The 21,078-nt window shown below is 42.1% G+C and overlaps 1 protein-coding gene across 1 annotated transcript in view; it reads left to right on the top strand.

The window, feature by feature from the left end:
- The first annotated feature begins 5,099 nt into the window (after positions 1-5,099).
- Positions 5,100-21,078, top strand: part of FAM180A (family with sequence similarity 180 member A) — a 29,244-nt gene continuing 13,265 nt past the window's right edge. The window contains exon 1 of the mRNA XM_065657069.1: positions 5,100-5,347. Coding sequence (XP_065513141.1) covers positions 5,272-5,347 — 76 coding nt within the window. The 5' untranslated portion in view covers positions 5,100-5,271. The remainder of the gene's footprint in view (positions 5,348-21,078) is intronic.

Genomic DNA, 21,078 nt, shown 5'->3' with positions numbered 1-21,078 from the left:
GCAATTTCTCAAACAATCAAGTCACAGAGTAAAATATGTACCTCATCTGCCTCTTGATTATGTGGAAAAAACCTGAAATGTGCAACATTGGACTTGAGAAGGGGTATTTGAAGTCATATATTTTTTGTAAATTACCACCTGTCAATATTTTGTTTGAAATATGAGAGAGGATATGAGTGACTCAGTGTTTTCAAGGTAGATACAGTGACACAAGCATTTAAGGAGCCTCACAGGGAATGCTTAATCACACAAGGAATTCAGGTATCTCCAAAGCTGCATGGGCAGACCTAAAATTTTTGTTATTTAAAATGTAGATCTGTAAAGTATCAGTTCAGCATCTAAATAATCTTGTGAATGTGAGCTCAGGCTCAGGTAGCTAAATCAAGGTAGCAGGGAGCTCTGGGACAGAAGGACAATTGAAAGATGCCTCAAAGTCCCTTCCAACTTTCAACCCCATTGCACTGTAGGCTATGCAAGGTTCATTCTGGCTGCTGCGGCTTTGAGGTTCAGTGAGATTCTGCCATCCAAACTGTTGCTGCAGGAAGCTGCAACCTCACCTAAGAGTCCAGCAAGGGTCATTATGGACAATAGGTTCAAATACCAGCAGTCCAGTTTTGAAAGAACTTATTTTCTTCTCCTGGGAGCATCTATACAGCTGGGGTTTTTTTTCTCTCTTTTTTCCTCCTAGTCATGAGGGTATTCCTCAACCTCCTGTGGATGCCACTTTCTCTTTTTGGTAGATGACACTGATGCTGTGTGAGCCGCTTTAGTGCCAGACCAAGGCCTTGTATTTTGGGCAGAGGAATGGGATCAGCTCTTGGTTTCTATCCCCAGCTCTACCACCAATTCTTTCAGTGTGTAAGTCACATGTCTGTGTACGCCTCCATTTACCCACCTCTGTGGTGGAAAGGAGACCGATGTCTGTGTCATGCATCAATATTGTTCCACTGTGCTGGCGTGCTAGCAGGCAGATGCTGCGTGGCTGATGGAGCAGGGCAGGGCTCTGGCTGCAGAGTGGAGTTTCTGGTTCAGAGGAACTTCCTCTGTGCACACACTCTGTTTTCTAATTTAAACAGAGCAAATCTAAAAAATATCTGTCTATTTGATAGAAGATTTGCAAGGGACTCTCACAGAGACTGAGGTGTTGGGGCAGACTGAAACCCCACTTTGGGTTTGACAGAAGCTCATCAAAACCAAGCTGAACTGACATCATGAGATGATATTCTCCACTCATATTCTTCTTTAAAGACCTACAGGCTGCTGATCTTGGATCACCCATTGCCTTCTTTCCCTTTCTATTCTCTTCTGAGATTATAAGTTATTTCCCACGAGCTACTAAAGATGACACATAAGGGCACCTCACCTGAAGCACTGATAGCTCTAGAACGTCCCCTGGAAAACGCAGGTTTTCTACACTCCCAGCCTGCTGAAGTTGTCCTTTCACTATGACAGCATCTGTGATGGGAAAGAAGGAAAGCTTTGGAGTACTTCAGCTCTCTGCTTTCGCTGTGCGTGGGCTGCAAAAAGGCAGCTGGCAGCTTCCCTCTTTGGTCTCCACCCACTTCTTTCCTCCCTGTCCTATTTCCAGCTTTCTTAAAAATACTGTATGGGAGTAGCAGTGTGTGCAGACGTTCGCTGACAGCATCAGGACAGAACAATCAAATGGAAAGGGTGCTATCCTGGTGTCTAGTCTGGGAGCTGCATAAATGTCCATTTTCACCTCAAACAGCAGCAGCAGTCAGTCACACCTTTCCTGTGCCTGAAAGGTCTCACAGGTACTGGGAGCACTGGAGGACTTGCAGTTCCAACATCTAAAGTTATGAGAACTGTTAAAACATAAATATTCACCTTGACACAATTGTGACAGTGTCTAGCACTACACTGATTTAAGACCTGAATATCGACCACCTGGCAGACCAGCTCTCAATCTCCTGGCTTCAGCAGCATGGTACCCTCTCCAACCAGATGCATCTTCAGGATGAATTCTTCACCATAAAGCTCCTCTGCTTGACATTTTCAAAGAAATCTAAGAGAGTTTAATATTTATAAACAGTGAGGATTTCCACCCTGCTTCAGCATTCATTACAGTTGTAGTGATTTAAACCTCCAGCGCAGGCAGAAAATGCTTTAAGCTGAAACTGAGCAACTATATAATAAAATATAGTCATGAGATGAATAGAAGCTGTATAGTTGAAGTGCCCTGAGCATGCTTGAAATATTTATTTCCTGGCTTCATCAGGAGGGCTTTTTAATAGGGAGCATGTGACTTTCTATGTTATACATCCATATGGGAGAGAAAAAAATATCCAATTCTAAGCAGGGAAAGGGACGTTTATACTTCTTGAGGAGATGCCACATGGAAAGTATTCTTTCTTTTACATGGAACTGTTATATTTATAGCTACATTTCCTGTAAGAAAACACATGTGAGTGCATCATTCACAGTCTTAAAGTCAAATTCTCCCTACAGTTGTGGTACACACAGAGAGGCAGTCAAAGCTGGAACTTCTGAATGCTGTACCGTGGGGCCTTGAACCACAGATGAGGAAAGTTTGTATTTGAGCTCAAATAAGGAGAAGACTGCTAGAAAGGATTCTGTAGCAGGACTCAGACTAAGGAGAAATAAATTATAATTAAAAAATCACGTATAATGTAGCTTCAGAGCAACATCTTCAGGGGCTGAAAAAGGAGAGATCAGTAATCATTTCATGCCTTCATGTCCCTTTGACCTGTATGTCAGTCTTACCACACATCTCTTCTGTTTCTTTCAGCTGCTGCTCCTCTATTGCTCCTGGGGTGCTTGCTCCAGAGGCTGGAGGTGGAGGGGAAGATTAGGGAAGTTCTTGGGATTCTTCTCCTCTCCTTTTCTAGGATGTACGTATAAAGCAGTGACAGTGAAGGAGCAGAAGAAGTGTCCTGCTGCTGGCAGCCAGGAGGCAGAGCCATCCTGCAGGGATCTTCCTGCAAAGTAATTCAGATTCTAGTTTAGAGGTGGATGGAGCCTGTCTGGCCTCCTTCATCCTCTCTTAGCAGCTGCTCTTTCTTTAGATGTAAATAATGAAATGATAGAGCACCTCAGAAGAACTTCCACAACTGAAAATGTGTTCCTTTTTTACCCCACAGGATTTTAAGTTTTCTTGTAATTTTCTTTAATTTTTCAATCCTGCAGTACACATCCTAAGTGCTGCTTCTCCCTTTTCTACCTCAGTTTGAAACAGACCCTGCTGCCATTAAGATTACCATGCCAGGATAGTTAGGCTGATGTAGTTAAGTTAATGAAGCCATCTATACCTACTGTGTCACTTGCTAGAGGGCTTTCACTAATAAAGCCTACTTCCTCAAGCTCTCCCTACTGGTTGAAGTCTTTCCAACAGTAGTTACACCAGAACGTTTTTTCCTCAGCCGTTGACAGATCATTACTCCCTTACCATGGTGCAACTTGCACCTTCTTGATGCAAATCATCAAGATGCACATCATCTCAGAATTGGCTGTGCTGATGACTGGATCTACCTCCTTCAGAGAAAAACTCATCCTATACTAAGTAACTTATGTAAGCTAAGTAGGAACAATCATCCTTTTGTGGCATGTCTCTTTCTCTTTCCCCATCTCTTGGAAACATAAAACCAGTTTACTTCAGCTCCATAGTTTCCAAATGGATACATTCGAGTGAGTCCACTCTCAACTTTAACCTTGCATTCAGACCAATCCCTAATATGTTGTGGTAACAAGAGCAGTATATGGCAAGAGAATTAGTTAGCCACCCTTTGCTTGAATTATACCTTTTGTCATATCCTTGGCATGTAAAATACTGTCTTTCATTCCTGTGCTGTTCATGTGGGAGTAACCTGAGGCAGTCTGAGGACAGGAAAATCTGTACATGTAGGAAAAGAAGTGGAGTCACTTTAAGCAGGGCAACCTTATTTGACCCTCCTCCTTCCTTCACAGCTGGTGTTACTTGGAGCTGGGACAGAGGAAGAATGAGGGGACTGAGGCTAAAGCCAGATTTTGGCATGAGGCAGACAGGAGCTGAACAGGTTTTCTCCATGCCTCCCCGCCAATGCCCAGTAATCCTGAGCCACAGTGCCCTCCATCATGCTATCCTTTCCCTTATTTCTTCTATTTATACCTTCTGAGCTAGAGTCTCCTTTTTTATGTGCCGGCTTTACACCAGTGTAAATTCATGGGTGTCTGTGGATTTTCTCCTGGCTTACACTTGCCTATAAAAGAATTACTCATCACTTCTAGGCACCAAAAGAAGCATCCCCTATCCCTTGATTCTTCTAAATACTCCTTGTGTCCCTCCTATTTTTCATCAGTCTGTTCAAACACACAGCAACCTGCTGTTATCCCAGGGCTGTATTTCCACAAAGCACCCCTTGATGCTGCTGATGAAGCTTTGCCAGGGGCAGTACATACCTGCAGCTTACTCCATGCTGGGTTGCTCTGGGATAAATGCTTCCAGTGTTGTCTTCCCTGAGGCCACTGTCAGCAAGGAGATGTCTATCAGTAGCCTTTTTGTTCAGCATCACCCCTCCACATTCAGCCTGGCTATTGTAGATTGTCCTTAGGATTGTTTAGTGTTCCCCATAGTACTGTTGAAAAGAGCCAGTTAAGGATTTGGACATTCCTGTTCTCTTCAATGGCCAAATGGAGGAAAAGGCCAAGACTTGTCTTGCAGAACTGAAGTCTAACTGTGGCTTATATGTTCTTAATAAAGGAGTGATTATATGAATCACAGTAGCAAAATGTTCTTGCAGAGCACATGCCCCACTCCCTGACTTAAGCATCCAAGGGCAGCTGTGCATCATTCCAGAGGAGGCTTTCGTCTTCGACACGGGTTAGCTTACAGTCCCTTGTGTTACAGAGGTGTAGCTTCAGAGCTAGGATTCAAGAATGTCCTTTAATGAAGTTACTTGCTGCTGTTTATTGGACAAAAATAAATTCCAACTGGCCCATATAACAAATGAAACTCAACTACAAAAATGTAATGATATTTATTCACACAGCTGCCAGCAAACTCACATGCACCATGAGTCATTCCAGATGTGGATAAAAACAAAGTCTGTCTGTGAAAGTAAGTTTCCTGATCCCGAGGAGACTTGGTTTGGGAGAGGAGCTGCACACTGATTCAGCTGTACTCAGAAGAACAGACAGGTTTTCCTTCAAAGGGGGAGGGGGAGAGGAAAAGCCATTTATTTATTCCTGAAAAGAAAAGAGGTAGGAAATTAAAAAGCTACTATACAGCTAGACATAGGTATTTTAAAGAGAAGGATGCTTTGGAAGACTTTGCTGCTGCTGCTGTTCTATTACAGTGCTCATGCCACTGTGACCCACAGATGGAGCAGAGGTAAGATTTAAACATGAAAAACTATTTAAGAGAAAACTTTGAGTTTGTAGATTTTATCTGAAATTATGTTTCATTATACATATATGTAAAATTTGGCCCTCCCAACTCTAGAATTCTTTTTTTCCATTAAACGGATCAGCTAAACAATTATATAGACAAATAGAAAACCACATATGAATAAGTGCATAAAGCTAAAATTATATAGGTATTCTGTTATAATACATATATATATATAAACTACATTATTTTACATTATATATATAACTACATTATTTTCTCACTTTTTCCTTTCTCTCTCCTTCCCCTTTTTCTACTGCATTAACAAAAATCATAGGTCATGAAACCTTAAAGCAAAAGCCTTTGCAGTCTCAGGTGGCACAATCTTCTGCTCCACCAGGCAGATACCTGGTAACAGTAAACACAACAATGTCTGGATTGTGCAAGGTGCCTGGAAATGCCTATGACCCTACCCTGACAGACTAGCACATACAACATAGATAAAGCTACCTGCGGTGTTATCAGGCTTCACCTGTCAATATGACAATATATAGTTGTGACTTATTTGTATTCAAATGTGTGACAGCAACATATTAAATGGTTTGGGACTATTGGATTGCATAGGAGATGCTTGCTTAGAAGCTAGTGATGGTGTCCTTTCCCCTTTTTGTTTTATTCTCTTCTCTGGTATTTGGCATGGGTTCAGTAGCTGCTGGAAGTGGAGAAAGGAAACACCTCCAAAAAGATCTCTTTGGTTCTGATATTGAAATTCACAGATATTTAAAGGAACGGGAGTCTGTTAAATAACCAAGCATTCAGATGCCCCTCTCCCCAATTTCCCATGACTTCCTCCGTATAGCCAGTTCCTTTCTAGTCTGCTATTTGGGTTTGGTTTTGATTTTGTAGGGGAGGCAATGTCTGAATGAAGCAAAGAAGAGCTATGCAATTCTGCTAAGGCTGAATGAATGTTTCACTTTTCTTTAGAGTTAGTGGGGGCTTACTGACAGGGTATTGACCCGGGACTCAGAGTGTCAGGTTCTTTCCCCAGCTTTTCCTTCAGCCTCTTGGATGATACTGGATATCTTTACTGCACATACTGTACTTACTGTAAAATAGAGTTAATTATTGTCTTACTGTATAATAGAGCTAATGACACCAATTGTCATAATAAAATCCCTTAATTCTGTAGATAAGAGCTTGTCTTTCCAGGGATGACACATAAAAAGGTGAGGAAATCAGAACTAAATCTGCATATATGAAAAAAATGACCCTACCTTTTGGAAGAGTGAGGCCACCTTACGTATGAAATGGAAAAAAGCCAAACGAAAGGGGTTCATTTCCATGGAATGATCAATATGCAACTCAAGGATGTTCTTCACTTTTTCTAATGCACTTATTTTAATTAAACAACAATGACACAACCCTAAAAGGAACCCAGGCAACAACTAAAGTCCAATTTTCATCATCATTGATATTTAAAGGACAACATCAGAACTCCATGTAACTTTTGGGAAAGCAGATTGTTTTCAAGATGGAAGCTCTAGAGCTTGTTTTTAGAGACTTCAGAGAGAGGAGAAGATTCATTCCTTGTTGTGATAAGGAGTTCAGTTTTCACAAATATTGTATACAGACATCTGCTGAGGAGGAAAACAGATTTCTTCTCCAAAGCTGGTAGGATTATTCAGCTCCAAATATGTTTTAGAGGCATGACTCCTACAATAATTACTTCAGAGAACCTACACTCCTCTAAACTATCTCTCAGCCCAACCAATCCCATCCTAGTCTGCAGTCCTGTCCTAATTTTTGAATTCCTTAGAAATCTAAGAGGAAAGTTGAGTACCAAGGCAGACACACCCTTCTGCACACTCAGAGCTCTTCCCTCCCTCCTCAAATGACAACTGTCTCTTGTCTGGGTTAAACCTCAGTCATTTAAGTCTTATCCAGCTCCTGATCTGAGTTTTGCAATGGAAAACAAAGACAGATCAGCATCTGGTCTGATGGAAATGAAAAACAGATCTGCATATCATCTCCATGTTGACTAGTAGTCCATATTGTTTAAAAAATAGTAGGACAAAGCATCCTGTTTTAATTACCAAAAGTTGTTGTTTGCAATAGAAATGAACAGTCAGTATTGGATAAAACAAGGTCTAGCTTTTACTGTTTTTTCACTAGGAGGAACTAGGGCAGCATTGGATACCCAGCCCTTCTAACTAAGTGTTTAAGCTTTGGCTCAAGAAAAAAGTCAGACATGAAAGATGAACACACTTGTGCCGATTGGTGAGTGGGAACTCTAGACTGCCACCTCCCTTGTCCCTTTGCTTTTATGAGCATTGATTAATGTAAAAAACAAACAAACAAACAAACCAAAAAACAAACAAAAACCAAAAGAAAACAAAACAAAACAAAAACCAAACCAAACCGAAAACACACACAAAAAACCACAAATCAAACCAAACCAAAACCCAAAACTCCAACATTTCCGGCAGGAAAACTGAGAGCTTTTCTTTTTTTTTTTTCCCACTCCCTCAGCCATTTACATAAAAATCTCGCATATTCTTCAGCCTGCCTAGATCCGGCTGTGGACATTGGTCCAGAAGTCACAGGAAAAGCTTGGTCCGTAGGATGGATGTGTTCAGAATAATAAAGAAATTATCCTGAGTGGTGATAAAATAATTTTCTTGTCATCACCTCAGGTTTCCCTAAGCCTCTTGCAGGCTTAGGTGTATGGTATTATTACCCTCTCCGATTTTGTGAAACACCTGCTTAGGAAGAAAAGGCAATGTTAGGTCTCTACTGACTGATATTCCTTATGCAATGGTAGAGGTGAGGTGATAATTAAATCCTGAAGATCCTAAATAAGAATCTCAGATCTTAAAAAAAGGTTTTGCTGGAGAAACTAAGAAACAAATCCCCTTCTTTGACAACAAAAGTAAACAAAAGAACCCACGCAGCTTTGGTAACCAGAGAGAGTGTCACTGCTTGCCACTCAGTTCCTTTCATCAAACTGCTCTGATGAGTACCAGTACATTGGAGAGCCGAAATGAGCTTCAGATCTCCATTATGAGAATCGCCTGTTCCCTGAGGAGAAAACCTAAGGCAATCCTTATTAGCACATTACTTCTCAGCTGGCTGTAGTTTATTTTCTTTAAGGGCTTCCTGATTCGAATAAATAGCACACAAACAGTAGCGTGCTTGCTGCGTGGTTGCTCAGGGAGTGAAGAGTACAATTTCTTGTGGTTGTAGCTTCTTGGACAGCGGCAAAGCAGCTGCGATGGTAAGTTCAGCCCTCGGTGGAGGCAGGAAAAGATGTTGAAAGACCCAAAATAAGAAGGTAAAGCTTTTTTTCACCTATCAGTAAGAAAAGGATGTATTAGCTATATCAGCAACACTGGGGTTTCCTGCTTTTGGGGCACAGCTGTGCTGTGCCTCCCAGACCTCAGAAGCAGCATTACAGTCACATCCAGATCTAGGTGGTCCACATGTATTATTTTGTAGCCAGTCTCTAGTGCTCAGTGAAAGTCAAATGGTTGTTGTACAACACTGGAGGAACAGTTTATTCTCTTTAGAGGCTTTCTGCAGAAGAAATTACTTGGAAGAACAGAAGGCCCATCCTCCTTGATTTCCCCACAACAGTGTAAACTTTTAGAATTTGCTCTTAGTGTTGTGGCAACTACGTTTGTGAGCTTGATGGAGCAGCTGCTACATGAGCAACTTTTGCAGTGTGCTTCTGCTTGTGGGCTTAGCTACAGCAGGCTGGCAGCTCCCCATTTCATATTGCATCCTTACAGCCAGTCACTCCCTTCTCAAACAACTTCTGGGATTCCACCACTGATGGTAACACTTGTTTGACATTTCTGGCTAGGACAGCACAAGCAAAGGGACTGTGGCCTGAACACAGCATGTAATTACAACATAAATGGTCAAACACATGTACACATATATGCCCAGCAAGCCTCGAGCATACCAAGTTATGGTCTTTGCTTGTTTAGGACATGCTGAAGTTTCCAAAAATCTGGTCCAAGGGTAAAAAGAAATTATACCAGCTGGACCCACTACAAGAACTTTTTAAAATGCAACATCTATCTTCCTTTAATTTCTGTAAAGACATTGTTATCCAATTCTTAAAATATGTAGTGCATTTAAAACAATGGAAGAAGTGAAATGTTATGAAACAGAGCCAACTCTATTTAAGCCTGGCTGTGTAAAGAATGTTTCTTCTTATAGAGAAAATACATTATTTCTCTTTGCTCTGTCTCCCACATGATTACTTGGAAAATTGCCTCAACTGCCCCAACTTCTGTGCTTGTTTTAGCCATTCTAGTGACCTTACTGGAGCTGCAAAAACCTCTGTCTATCTGCTGCAGATGTTTTTTCCACCTACGCCAAATCTGTTCCATAAGTCTATACCAGTTCCTGGGAATGCATATCTGTAGGCTGGAGTCTCCTGGTCTGAGGGTTTATTTGTCTGATGCAAATTGTTACTGCACCAAGTATTGGAACTGTACCTGCAAAAAGAGGGAGGCACTGCCTGAAGGACAGTCTGGGACTGAAATTCAGAGCAATTAGCTTCTCAGCTGGATAACCTGAAGAAGGCAATTTATATACCTATGCTTTTACTTCTGTAATTCCTTTGCAAAGAGCTGTGTAAGAGATGAGTAGAAATGTACATCATAGATATAAAAACAGATTTTAAAAACTACACTGTAAATAGTAGGAAGGAGACACTAGAAGAATATTTTCTGTCCTTTAAGAGATTAGATGAAAGCAAACACAAAAATACATTTTCAAGCATGTCTGGAAAATATTTGAGAATTAATGAACTAAGGAGGCAACCAGGATATCTATACGGCACGATGGTGCGTGGAGCAGAGATCAGAGATCCAGGGCCAAGGCAGGCTGCCTGCTTTGCACATCACAGGACAGCGCAGGGACTCTAGCTGACATCCCAGCAGGGTGACAGTCATGTTCATGGCATGTGCCCAAGGGAATGTGCTCTGCCTTTCAACAGGGATGGGATCACCTGCTTGGACCCAGTGCCACACTGACATGGTCATACTGCTTCTGGCTCTGTCAGTGCTTTGCTGTTGCGCACAGATGCGCCCCTCCTGTTCCTTGTGGCAGATCCCTTGGGCATCAGCTGTGGTTGCAATCTGAAACTACTAAGCAAAGCACTACTGCAGGAAGAGCAGAGTGACAACAGAAAAGGGGCCTGAAAAGGGATTACTTATTAGCACCTGGGAAAGCTGCTTAGTGTTGTGAAAGGTAGCTAGAATATAAGAGTTTCTGAATGCATTTAACCTGCATATGATAAATATCCAATAGGACAGGGCTGCAACTGTAATAAAAATCCTTTCTAGCATGTCCTGATTCCCCAAATGCTTCTTTAGGGGAAGACTTAATTAATTTACCCTGCATGGAGAATGATTCCTGAATCAGAATTCACAGTGGATACCTGAAACTGAAACACATACAAAGTATGCTTAAAAAAATCGATATTTATAACCCCTTCTAGGACAATGATGCTAAACTGTGATGAGATCAGAGGGATGATAGATTATAGAAGCTTCCACAATTCAGTTTAGATCACAGATGGATATTGTACTCTATAAAAGCAATCATATTGTTAGCAAGGAAGGATCTAAGTGACTCCACGGTTCTTTTCACCACAGGAAACAGCCAAAAAATGGCTAAAGCTTATAGCTTATACAGTCATAAACTGGTTGATAGAATCAAAAGTTGGAAAGAGAAAGGAGCTAGACAATTTTGAGGAAATCTGGGTAAGCAACAACAGGAAGACACATGAGGTAAAGCTGTTTTCTCTTTGACATGTGCTAGACTGAGAACTGTGAGCTGAAATTATTACCAGTAAAATCTTTTCAGTGATCCCAATTCCATCCCAGTACCGAGGACTGGAAAGTCAGTAAGGCATTTGCTGCCACTTTGGTCATTTTTTCAGGATTCCTGAATACTGTAGTGTCGCATCTATTTATCTTAGTCTCAGGCATAGAACTGTCATGAGATCTGGATCAATTTGTACAAGGGTTCTAATGTCCCAAACAAAGTCCAGCTCAGAAGCTCCTCCTGCCATTCAAATCCCTTCTTACACTGTCACATGGAAATGGCTCCCTTCACCTTACTTTTAACAACCACCTCATCGCTCCTAATGCATGCTATTAAGTCAATGTTCCCTTCCATAGGCAAAGTAGCTCTGTTGCAAATAAAATAACTCATGCACACATGCAGAGACTGTAGAGCACTCTGTAAGTCCCCTCATGATTGTCTTAGACTCAATTGCTGGGCCCAGTGACCCCACTGGTCCCTGGCATTATACAAACAGAGGTAAAAACAAACAAACAAAAAAACCTTCTCCAAAGAACCTTCATTGAAATTAAGGAAAGGAAACGTTAGCATCGCTTTTCATTGTAAGGCACAGAGTAATTAAATCACTTGCCCTAGATCTCTTCAGGATGGCTGGGTGTGTCTAGCCCTGTATGTTGTTAATAGCGGTGATTTTTTTTCTTATTCTGTTTCTGATGCATAAAGTGCTTTTCTTTTTTTTTGAGAGGTAGATCATGCCAGGTTCAGCAGGAGCATAATGACTTCTCAGGCAGAAAGAAATTCTGTCAGAAGCACTGAATAGTACAATGTCACTGAAAGGAAAGTCAGCAGGTCTTAATGAACATCATCAGGCTGCAGGGGCTCTGATTACTCATATAGTGTCAGGCAAGATGTAAATTGCTGAGGTAAAGAACTGAGTGGTGGAGCAATTAACTTTGCCTACAGTGCCTGTGCTTGGGTTCAAGGCAGGGCAGGATCCATGGGGCCAGCCTTGGGTCTTGGAAATGAACACTGGTGCTTGCCCACATGCACAGCATATATCCACCTTGAACTGGAACTCTGCCAAGCCATGTACTCTCCCTCTGCATCCTGGTGCTGAAGGGAGCTGAGTCCTTCTAAGGGGCAGAAGATGCAGCAAAGCTAGCTGGGTACATGGACCTGGCTGTAGCAAAACAGGGAGCTGTGTGAGTGTCTTGGTTTGAAGTAAGCAAACCAGTCTGCTCCTTGCTTTAACTTTAAAAGCACTGAAATGTGCAAACCAGCACCACTGAAATCAATGGGAGTTTTGCCACGCTCAGAAGTGAGGCCACAATCTCGGTCATTATCTGGAATTTGGTTTCCTGTAGTAACCTTGGTTGTTAAAAGCTTCCAGCCCAGATGTATTATTTGTTGGTTAAAGTGTTTTTCAGCAACATGGCACTGGCATGGGTGAATCTCATGCAGGCCAGCTACATGCATAGCTGATGGTAAAAGGCAGAGAAAGAACTGTATAAAAGTGTCACAAAAAGAATTAAAAAAGCAACTTGAGGATAAGCTGCAAATAAGAGTTGTTGGGAGACAAAAGTCCCCAAGGCGACAGTCATCTATGGGGTTTTCTCTCCCATTGGAAGGAAAGAAAGCAGAAGAAGGGCTCTTGTATGCCTCTATTGTCACTATGTCTCTCGTTACCCCCAAATCCTGTTTTACTTGGCTATTGCTATGACAGCTTTATGATACGTCACCCACAGCAGATTTGCTAATACGGAGACATTAAACTAGCCTGAGTCTGTACCACAAGTCATGGGGCTCCCCTTGCCTACTCAGTGGTTACCCTTAGCCAGTGACTCTCTTTATCCCTCCCGAGGTGCTTCAGGCTGCAGCAATAATGAGTCTCCCCCTGTCTCACTATCACAGTGCTTGTAGCAGGACGAGCTCAGTGCTGGGCTTGAGATGAAGAAGAATGTGAAGAGGAGAGGAGCGGAGTTAAATAAGCTCCACTATTCCCAGTTACCGCAGACATTCCTTTCCTCTGGTGAAAGCGTATGTGGGGCCTTTCCTGGCCCAGTTTGCTGGTTAGGTTTGGCAGTTGCCCAGTTCCCCTGAGATCGGCACGCATACCACTCGTCCTCTGGAAATTCCTCCCCAGCCACAGGGAAACAGGTCACCAGCCAGGGACCAGGCTCCGAACTCACTGAATCTCTCTCCACTCAGGAGGAGCCAGGTGGGTAGCTGAAAAAAGTCACTGAGGAAGGGAAAAATAAACTGTTCAAAATGCAGAGGTTATTAGGGAGGAAATGGGACAGTGGAAAGGCAAAGCTGAGCTGCAGTATTGTGTTGGAGATCCAAAGGCACGAGGTCTTCTGCAAACCTGCGTGACCCTCTATCCCCTGGCATGGCACTAGGGCAGCAGAACATTTGGTTAGATTTTGCCTAATTGTGAAGAGAGTAAATCGCACCTGACTGGATGTGGATATTTGCTGCGAGCCATAACATCAGGATTTAATTGTCTCCATCTATTTGACAGGTGGTGGCATGCCCCAAATGGAACCGATACTTCTAATTTCTTCTCTGTCTTGGAAAGAGCACAGACTTCCCAGTCTAGCAGGGCTTATTTGAGCCACAAAGAGGGAGACAAGAGGGGCAAAGGTAAAAGGCAGAGACACTGAGAAAGGATAGAGAAAAATCTGGAGGTAAAAATAGCAAGTGGAAGGAACTAATATGAATGCGAGGAAAAGAGGAAGAGAAAAGCTTGAAAAAATGTGAAAAATGTGGATAGAAAAGATTAAAGCACACATACGTTTAAGATTAGTGTAGCGTTCATCCCCTTGTCAGCATGATATGCATCCCCATTTGAACCTGCCTTTCAGAAGATATCCATCTGTCACAGCTGGTCTTCATCTTATCCATCTGCTTCTCAGGCTCATGGGATGGTTGCATTTCTTTGGAGCTGGCACCGCCTTTTCCTCACGTAAGCAGGACTCGTGTTTTCTTCTGGTCCCCGCCAGCTTCTCAGCACACCAGGATATTGGGATACACTAGTCTGGTCAATTCACCACCAGTCACAGTATAAAAGTTAAAGTTACTACTACTGAATCAGCAATATGTTGAGGTCTCTGCACATCTTTTTTTTTTTTTTTTAATTTTTTTTTTTCCTTTGAGCTTTCTAAACTATGCAGCAATGAAAAAGGCCCTTCCCACTGCTCAAGAAACAGCCTGTTTTATTCTCCAGAAAGGGCAAGAAACTTGCTCTTTTATAGAGCTATGGGGCTATCGCATTTTCCCATTAATACCAGTCAAGCTTTCCTGTTAACACCAGTCACAGCAACAGCACTACAGCTGCACAAGTCCCTGTTTCCCCATGTCAGTCCTCAGAGGAATGGATCATGTTCTGCAAGCCCTTGGTTTCCTCCCTGGTTTTCATAATGCTTACAGCCATTACATTACATTTTTTTTTTATGCCTAGTTCTGAAGACACAAAGTAATTTTTTATTATATTTGTTTATTAAATGCAGATTCTATGTCTGAGAGAACTGTGCATGTCTTGAGCCCCCTCCTAAGATAAAAGACATTTAAGACAAGCCTCATTTTTATTTACTGCAACTGTTCATGGCTTAGCACTGAACAAACTCCATTTCCAGTTAAACATTACTTGTAGACATCCTAATATAGTAAAGCATGTGTTAAGTGAAACCATTCATCTGTCATAGTCAAAGCAACTTCTGGTTTTCTGGATTGCCGTGTCAATTTTTCAGAAAGTTTTGGAAGGTAATATGTCTAAAGACAAAAATGTATATAGTGCTTATTTTGTTGATTTCTACCACGAGAGTTTTTAATAGACAGAGCTCAAAGGGGCTGACCTACCTTGACTTGTACTTAGTGAATCTAAAGCTCAATTGGGTCTTCACAAAGGTATGATAGAAAACTACCCAAAGATTTTTCCACACTGAGGTATCCCATAATCAGATAAAATCAGCAAAAAATAGATACAGTCAGGCCCAGTTAGGCTCAAGTGGCAAAGGGCAGTGCATGACTGCTGTGTTGGGCTCTCCATCAGGAGGATGATGATGTGGCCTTGCTTCTACACAGGATGCCTGAGAGAAGACAGGGCGAAATGAACAGGCAGCACAGTGTCTGAGCTCAGCTCAGGGGATTCCTGTTTTGATGAATAGACTATAGATACCAGGTATCCTCTGTTAACCATCAAGAACAGCTAAAACCTGCTTTCTGGCCCAGGCTTGGGGTTTTCAGCTGCGTTGTCTAACCTACCTGCCTTCACATATGAGGGCCCCATCCCTCACTGTGCCCCATCTCTCCCTAAAACCAGCTTTGCTGCACAGAGGGAAGACAGCAATGACTTGGCTGAGGTCTGGGCAGTGCTGCATGCTGTGGATGGAGGGAATCTTCCACGAATACAGAGAGCTGAGAGGGGCATTTAGATGTTCAGCTATGGGACTGAGCAAGATGAATCAGTCACAAGCTGGCAATTGCACAGACTAGGGGCTTGTCTTGCCATGGTGCTGAATTTCTCATGTTCACAGCAGGGAAATGCTGCAGGCTCCAGCTGTTGAAGAAGTCTGTCTTTAAAGATTCTGCCTGGTAAACAGCTAAGTGTTAGGAATACCATAAGAAATTGTATTTCCCTAGAAAGGCACTCCTTTTCTAGCCAGCAATTGTATTTAGGGAGCAGGCTGCTGGATATTTGCTGGGAATTCCTGGATGCCCTTCAAAGCCTGAATGACTAACCGCATGTGCCACAGACCATCAATCCAGCATGCATCCGGTTATGTCAGTCCTAATCTCTGTGCATGTTGCTCACAGCCAGCATGGTCCAGCTGAGGTGAACTCCAAACCTGAACAACATGTGCACATATATCCTCCAAAGGAACATATGGGGACTCTTAGACAAAATACCCACATCAAGGCAAAAAGCTCATTTTCTACTCGCACAAATTTGTCAGTGAGGTAAATGTAACCAACTTGTCACATCAAATACTCTACACCCCTCCCTCCTTTCCATTTACATGATCAAAGATGGAAGAGTGTTTCATGTCCAGCTGACTTTTCAGACTCATCTATGATGTCCCCCAGGAGCTTTTCACTCTTGCTTGAATTCATGCTGCCAAACAAGACATAAACTGTCAAAGAAGCAAATGTATCTTCCTTGATGCCTCTGTTTATGAATGCTGCTGATCATGAGGCTGCACCTCAACACCCCTGAATATCTGCCCACTGATGTGGAAAAGAGTGTTAGTCCTCACCATAATTCAGCTGGAAGCAGCTACTTGGACATATTGTGGTTTACTTCTCTGTTTGCAAAACACAGTGCTTTTCCTTATGGGTGCTTTTATTGAAAAAGTAGCATGTACATTATTTAAACAATGTTATAAATCACCTTCTGAGTGTGCTTTTCACAATAAACTGCAGCACTCAGGCCAGCCTCTCTCTGTAACCCAATGCAATGGGTAACCGCTACAAATCCAATGTGTCTGAGGAGCCCAGCCACAAGTTAGTTTTGCATTCAGCTTCAGCCTTAATATCTGTGCACTGCTCAGAGATCAAACCAGAACTTAAAGATTACTGGGCTAGCATTTAGAAGTATAAAGAGGGGGACAAGTGGTCCCTGCCTTTTTTGTGGCCATGATAAATGTCAATGTACCCCTATAAATGACTAATTTATTGTATTAGTATGCTCCAGTATCTCAGTCAATGATTACTTCTTACCTATAAGCCAAAGACGAAAAATAAAATTCCCCTAATATGACAAAAGGAAGTAATATGAAGATGACATAATATGGAAATATAAAAATATGAAAATATAAAATGTTCTCTACAAGCTTACCTGGGAGATCATCATCACTACCAAGCTGAGGAAGAACTATCACGCAGAATTATCACACAATGAAGTCTAGGTTTTGCAAGGAGTGCTTCTCTAGGCACAGGAGAACAGATGCCGACTGACCAAAAGATTTTTCATTAGCGGTCTATAATGACAACCCGTGGAATGTACACATGCTAGCAAAAACTATTTTAAGTAAGGACATTTCATTATGCAAGCTTCAGCGTGTTTGAATTAGTAAGAAGAAAGCCCAAATCCAGGAAAAGACAGGTTGAAATTTACAGTGTATCACAGTAGCTTTTCTAAAGTGCTTCTCCACAGTAATAATGTCTTCTTTACCAGGCCCCACACACAGAAGAGTTAAATCAAAGAATAAACTCCCATCTGGTTTGAGTTAGCAACATGCTAAAGGTTTTCACTGGAAATCAAGTCTTCCTCACTTTCTCCAAATTTATTCTTCCTAAGTTTAGAGCATAACATCATTAACATTTTTTCCTTAAACACTTACTTAGACTACATTCTGTAAGCCAAAATCTATTTTACAAATTCAGCTCAAAAGGCTCCAAGAGAAGAGAATGTGTGGTAAGGAAGAATAGCACTGAATCAAATATACAGGACAAATTGGCAGGATGCTCTTGGGCTGGGAGCCATTGAGAGATGGCATCCATAGGGGCAGGAACTGCAGCAGAAAAAGATCTTGAGTTTTGAATTTCCACCAATTTCAGGAGCAACTGTCAACATTTTGTTCCTTCCAGGTCCCACTCTTCAGAAAACAAGATATTTGAGTTATTTTATTGGCTGTAAGATTTCTGTAAGCCTGAATCTAACCTTCTTTTCTTTCCTCTGATCCCAAGCATGCCTTTCACAGCACAGGGCTCTCTGTGATCTGGCTGCCCACAGAGCAGCATCACGGGGCTGGTGGTGCCAGCTCAGGTCATCTGAGGACCTTGTCCACAGTGTCCAGCTGCCTTTAGCAATTTGCAATATGCAAGGTTCTGGCAAGGCTTTCTGTATTTAATGGTGAATCCAGTTGTACATCAGTCTCAGCTTTATTTCAGCAGATTGTGAAACCTTAAATATCTAGGAAAAGTTAGGTTTTAGGAGAGCATGACGTAAAAAGGAACTGTGGAAAAATGACAGCTTTGTAAAATGGAAATCACATATGTGTATGGAGTGTGGAAGGCAGCTATAAAAATAGTCCATTTTGCAGTCATCTTTCACATTTTTTGCTGTTTCCAGCAATATCACAAAAATTGTCTTGGCCCACTGTCACTGAGGCACCCCAAAATAAGTTTAGGTGGACAACAAGGTCCAAAACAAACTTTATTCTGGCCGGAAAAGTACTGCTGATAAACCGATTAGAAACGGGGTTTATACAATTAGTTAGCACTCCGATAACATAAGATACAGGTTCAGATATTAGGTTAGGAGATTATTTGGGGTGCAGCAAAATAAGAATAATGAGGATCCACAGCGTGCATATACACACTCACAAGAAAACAAACCAGAGCCCTCTCTGCCTCGTTTTGCCCATAAGAGATAAACACTTCCTTGTCCCAGGCAAGGAATTTACACTCGTCTGTCCCAGACGAGGAATTCACACTCGTCCATCCCAGATGAGGAATCTACACTCGCCTACCAGGCGAGGACCTATTAATGCATATATTCAGTAGTTAATCACTCACCTAAACGTGGAGGTGAGGTGCTCCCAATCCAGGGAAGTTACCTTAGACGACTTCTCCGTCTAATGGGAGGGACTCCAGCAGCATGGCAGACCCACAGCTCCAAGAAGACCACACAAAGGGGATTTCTGGCGGGAACCCCATTTATAGTCTGTTCAGATCTGACTGTGGGCATCCCAGAAGCTTCTCGGCTTCTCTGTGCCCCTCCCCTGACTGTGGGCATTTGAGAAGCTTCTCAGCTTCTCCGGGCTGTGGGCGCTCTTGGCCCCTCCTCTGCTGATGACACTGCCCACCAACTCTGGGTCTCCACAAAGAGAGCCATTAACTGCCCCATTGAAGGCCCCAGTTCTGAGAGGTGGATGTGCAACTGCCAACACACCCACCATTGCATCTGCACACATTGAAGTCCATCAATTAGATTTTGTGGATGATTATATTGGAGTTTCATTAAGTTTTTAATTTTACTTTCATACAGATGCAGAAATTAATATAATGAGGCCCAGACATTCATGTAGGTGTGAATTTAACAGAATAGATGCCTTATCATGGTGACCCTCCCTCACTGTTCCAGGAGAGACAGGTGGTTCTCCTGCCTCTTATCCAGGGATACAGCACAGCTTTTCACCCTTTGTGTTCTGCTCAGGGGGTAAAACAGCTGCACCAGTCAAGTGCAGAAACATACCTGAATCCATCTTCAGATCTAAGTTACTTTCTCAGACTTCATGTCTTTATCATCACTACTAGAAAATGTAACAATGTTTTGAAAAGGAATTGTCTCCAGAAATAACCCATTTCCTCACAAAAAGGATGCAGTATCCCCCTGCTTTTTGTTTGTTGGGCAAGACTGGTTTATATGTTTTCTCCATTCAGCACATATTCGTGTCATTAAGAAAACCAGCATCATGTGCATTGCCATTTAGACCTCAATGATCATGGAAAGGCAGCTGGGGTTTCCCTGTTTTTGAAGAACAATTGAAATGCCAGAGCAGAGGAAGCAGAAAACTGGGATTTATGTATTCTTTTTTTTTTTTTTATTTATGTATCCTAACAATTTATTTCAAATAATATGGGGATTTAAAGGAAAGGGGAAGACAATTCTGGTTCTTTCTAATCTGAGGGAGAAGAAATTGTCAATATAATGTTTATTCCTCCTCAGTTTTGAGCTGCTATGTTGATACTCAGTTAGTTTGAGGAATAGCTTGTTGTTTCACGTGTGCTACTATATGTGGGTGAGCAGTTCATACACAACTAAAATTATAAATAGTTTGTTATCAATTCGATAACAGTTCCTAGTTCCACTGTCGACGGCCTGAACTTCCTTGCTAGTTGAAACTATTCACAGATGGCTTAAGTGAATTATTCCAGGGTCCCCCTCATTTCTTCTGTTTTTCTTCACCTCAGCTAACAGCTCCATGATCTCCATGGGACAGTTCCCGTAGGATAATTCAGCACAGGACAATTCAATCAGCAATAACAAGAAACAGTCATTAATTTTCCTAATCTGCAGATCATATGGCCATATATTTTAAAGTCTGAATCTACATACTGTTGGTTGTTTAGATAGAGCACATGTTATTTTTCCTACTCTCTGAATAAACATTTTATAGAACTAGTCAATGACAACAATTAATACTTGGACTGAAGAGTCTGAGCTGTCGTTCATGATAATGCAGTAAAATTCGTTCTGCTACCTGCTCGATCTGTGATTCAGACTGGACCTTTGATTCCTTTCTCACCACCCAGTCTTGGAATACATTTTAGATATTCTTTGGGCCAGTTGAATTTATTCTGTTAAAAGTTCAAGAGGATGTGAACATAGAAGAGAAAGAAGTGTTTGACAACTAGCTGTCCTGCAGCCAATCCTCACCTCTAGCAGGAGCAATGACTACACTATTTGAGGTGGCCTTCATAGATAGGCCATGAACTTGGTGAGTAGATCAAGGGTATGTAGGCATGAGGAAGTGCTTCTGCTTTTCCTAAGCAGGGCTGATGTCCATCTTTATGTCATCTGAGAACTGGAATTATCACCAGATGTCCTAAGAGCAGTTGGACCACACCTGCACTGGGGGTTTTTCAGAAGTAGGAGTGCTGCTGGTATAGCAGCTGTGATGGGGAGTGAGACAGCTAAAATCTACCACTCTTTGGTTTGCTTTTTCCCTTCATTCATGACCTGACAAATCCCTGTCTTGGCTTACTGTGGGGCCACACAAGGTGGTGTTGGCACAAATGGAAGGAGGGAGAGCCTGACTGGGGGGTCAGGCAGGCTGGACTGCCCCTCGCAGCTGCAGCTGTGATTAGGTCAGCCTCAGCAAAACCCTAGCTACTCAATCACCTTTTCCTGCCAGGAAACCAAGGAAGCGTGACTGAAAAATAAAGTACAACAAAATGTAAAAAGGCCA

The sequence above is a fragment of the Caloenas nicobarica genome, chromosome 1, assembly GCF_036013445.1.
Source record: "Caloenas nicobarica isolate bCalNic1 chromosome 1, bCalNic1.hap1, whole genome shotgun sequence".
NCBI lineage: Eukaryota > Metazoa > Chordata > Aves > Columbiformes > Columbidae > Caloenas > Caloenas nicobarica.
This window is presented reverse-complemented; position numbering and strand designations above follow the sequence as displayed.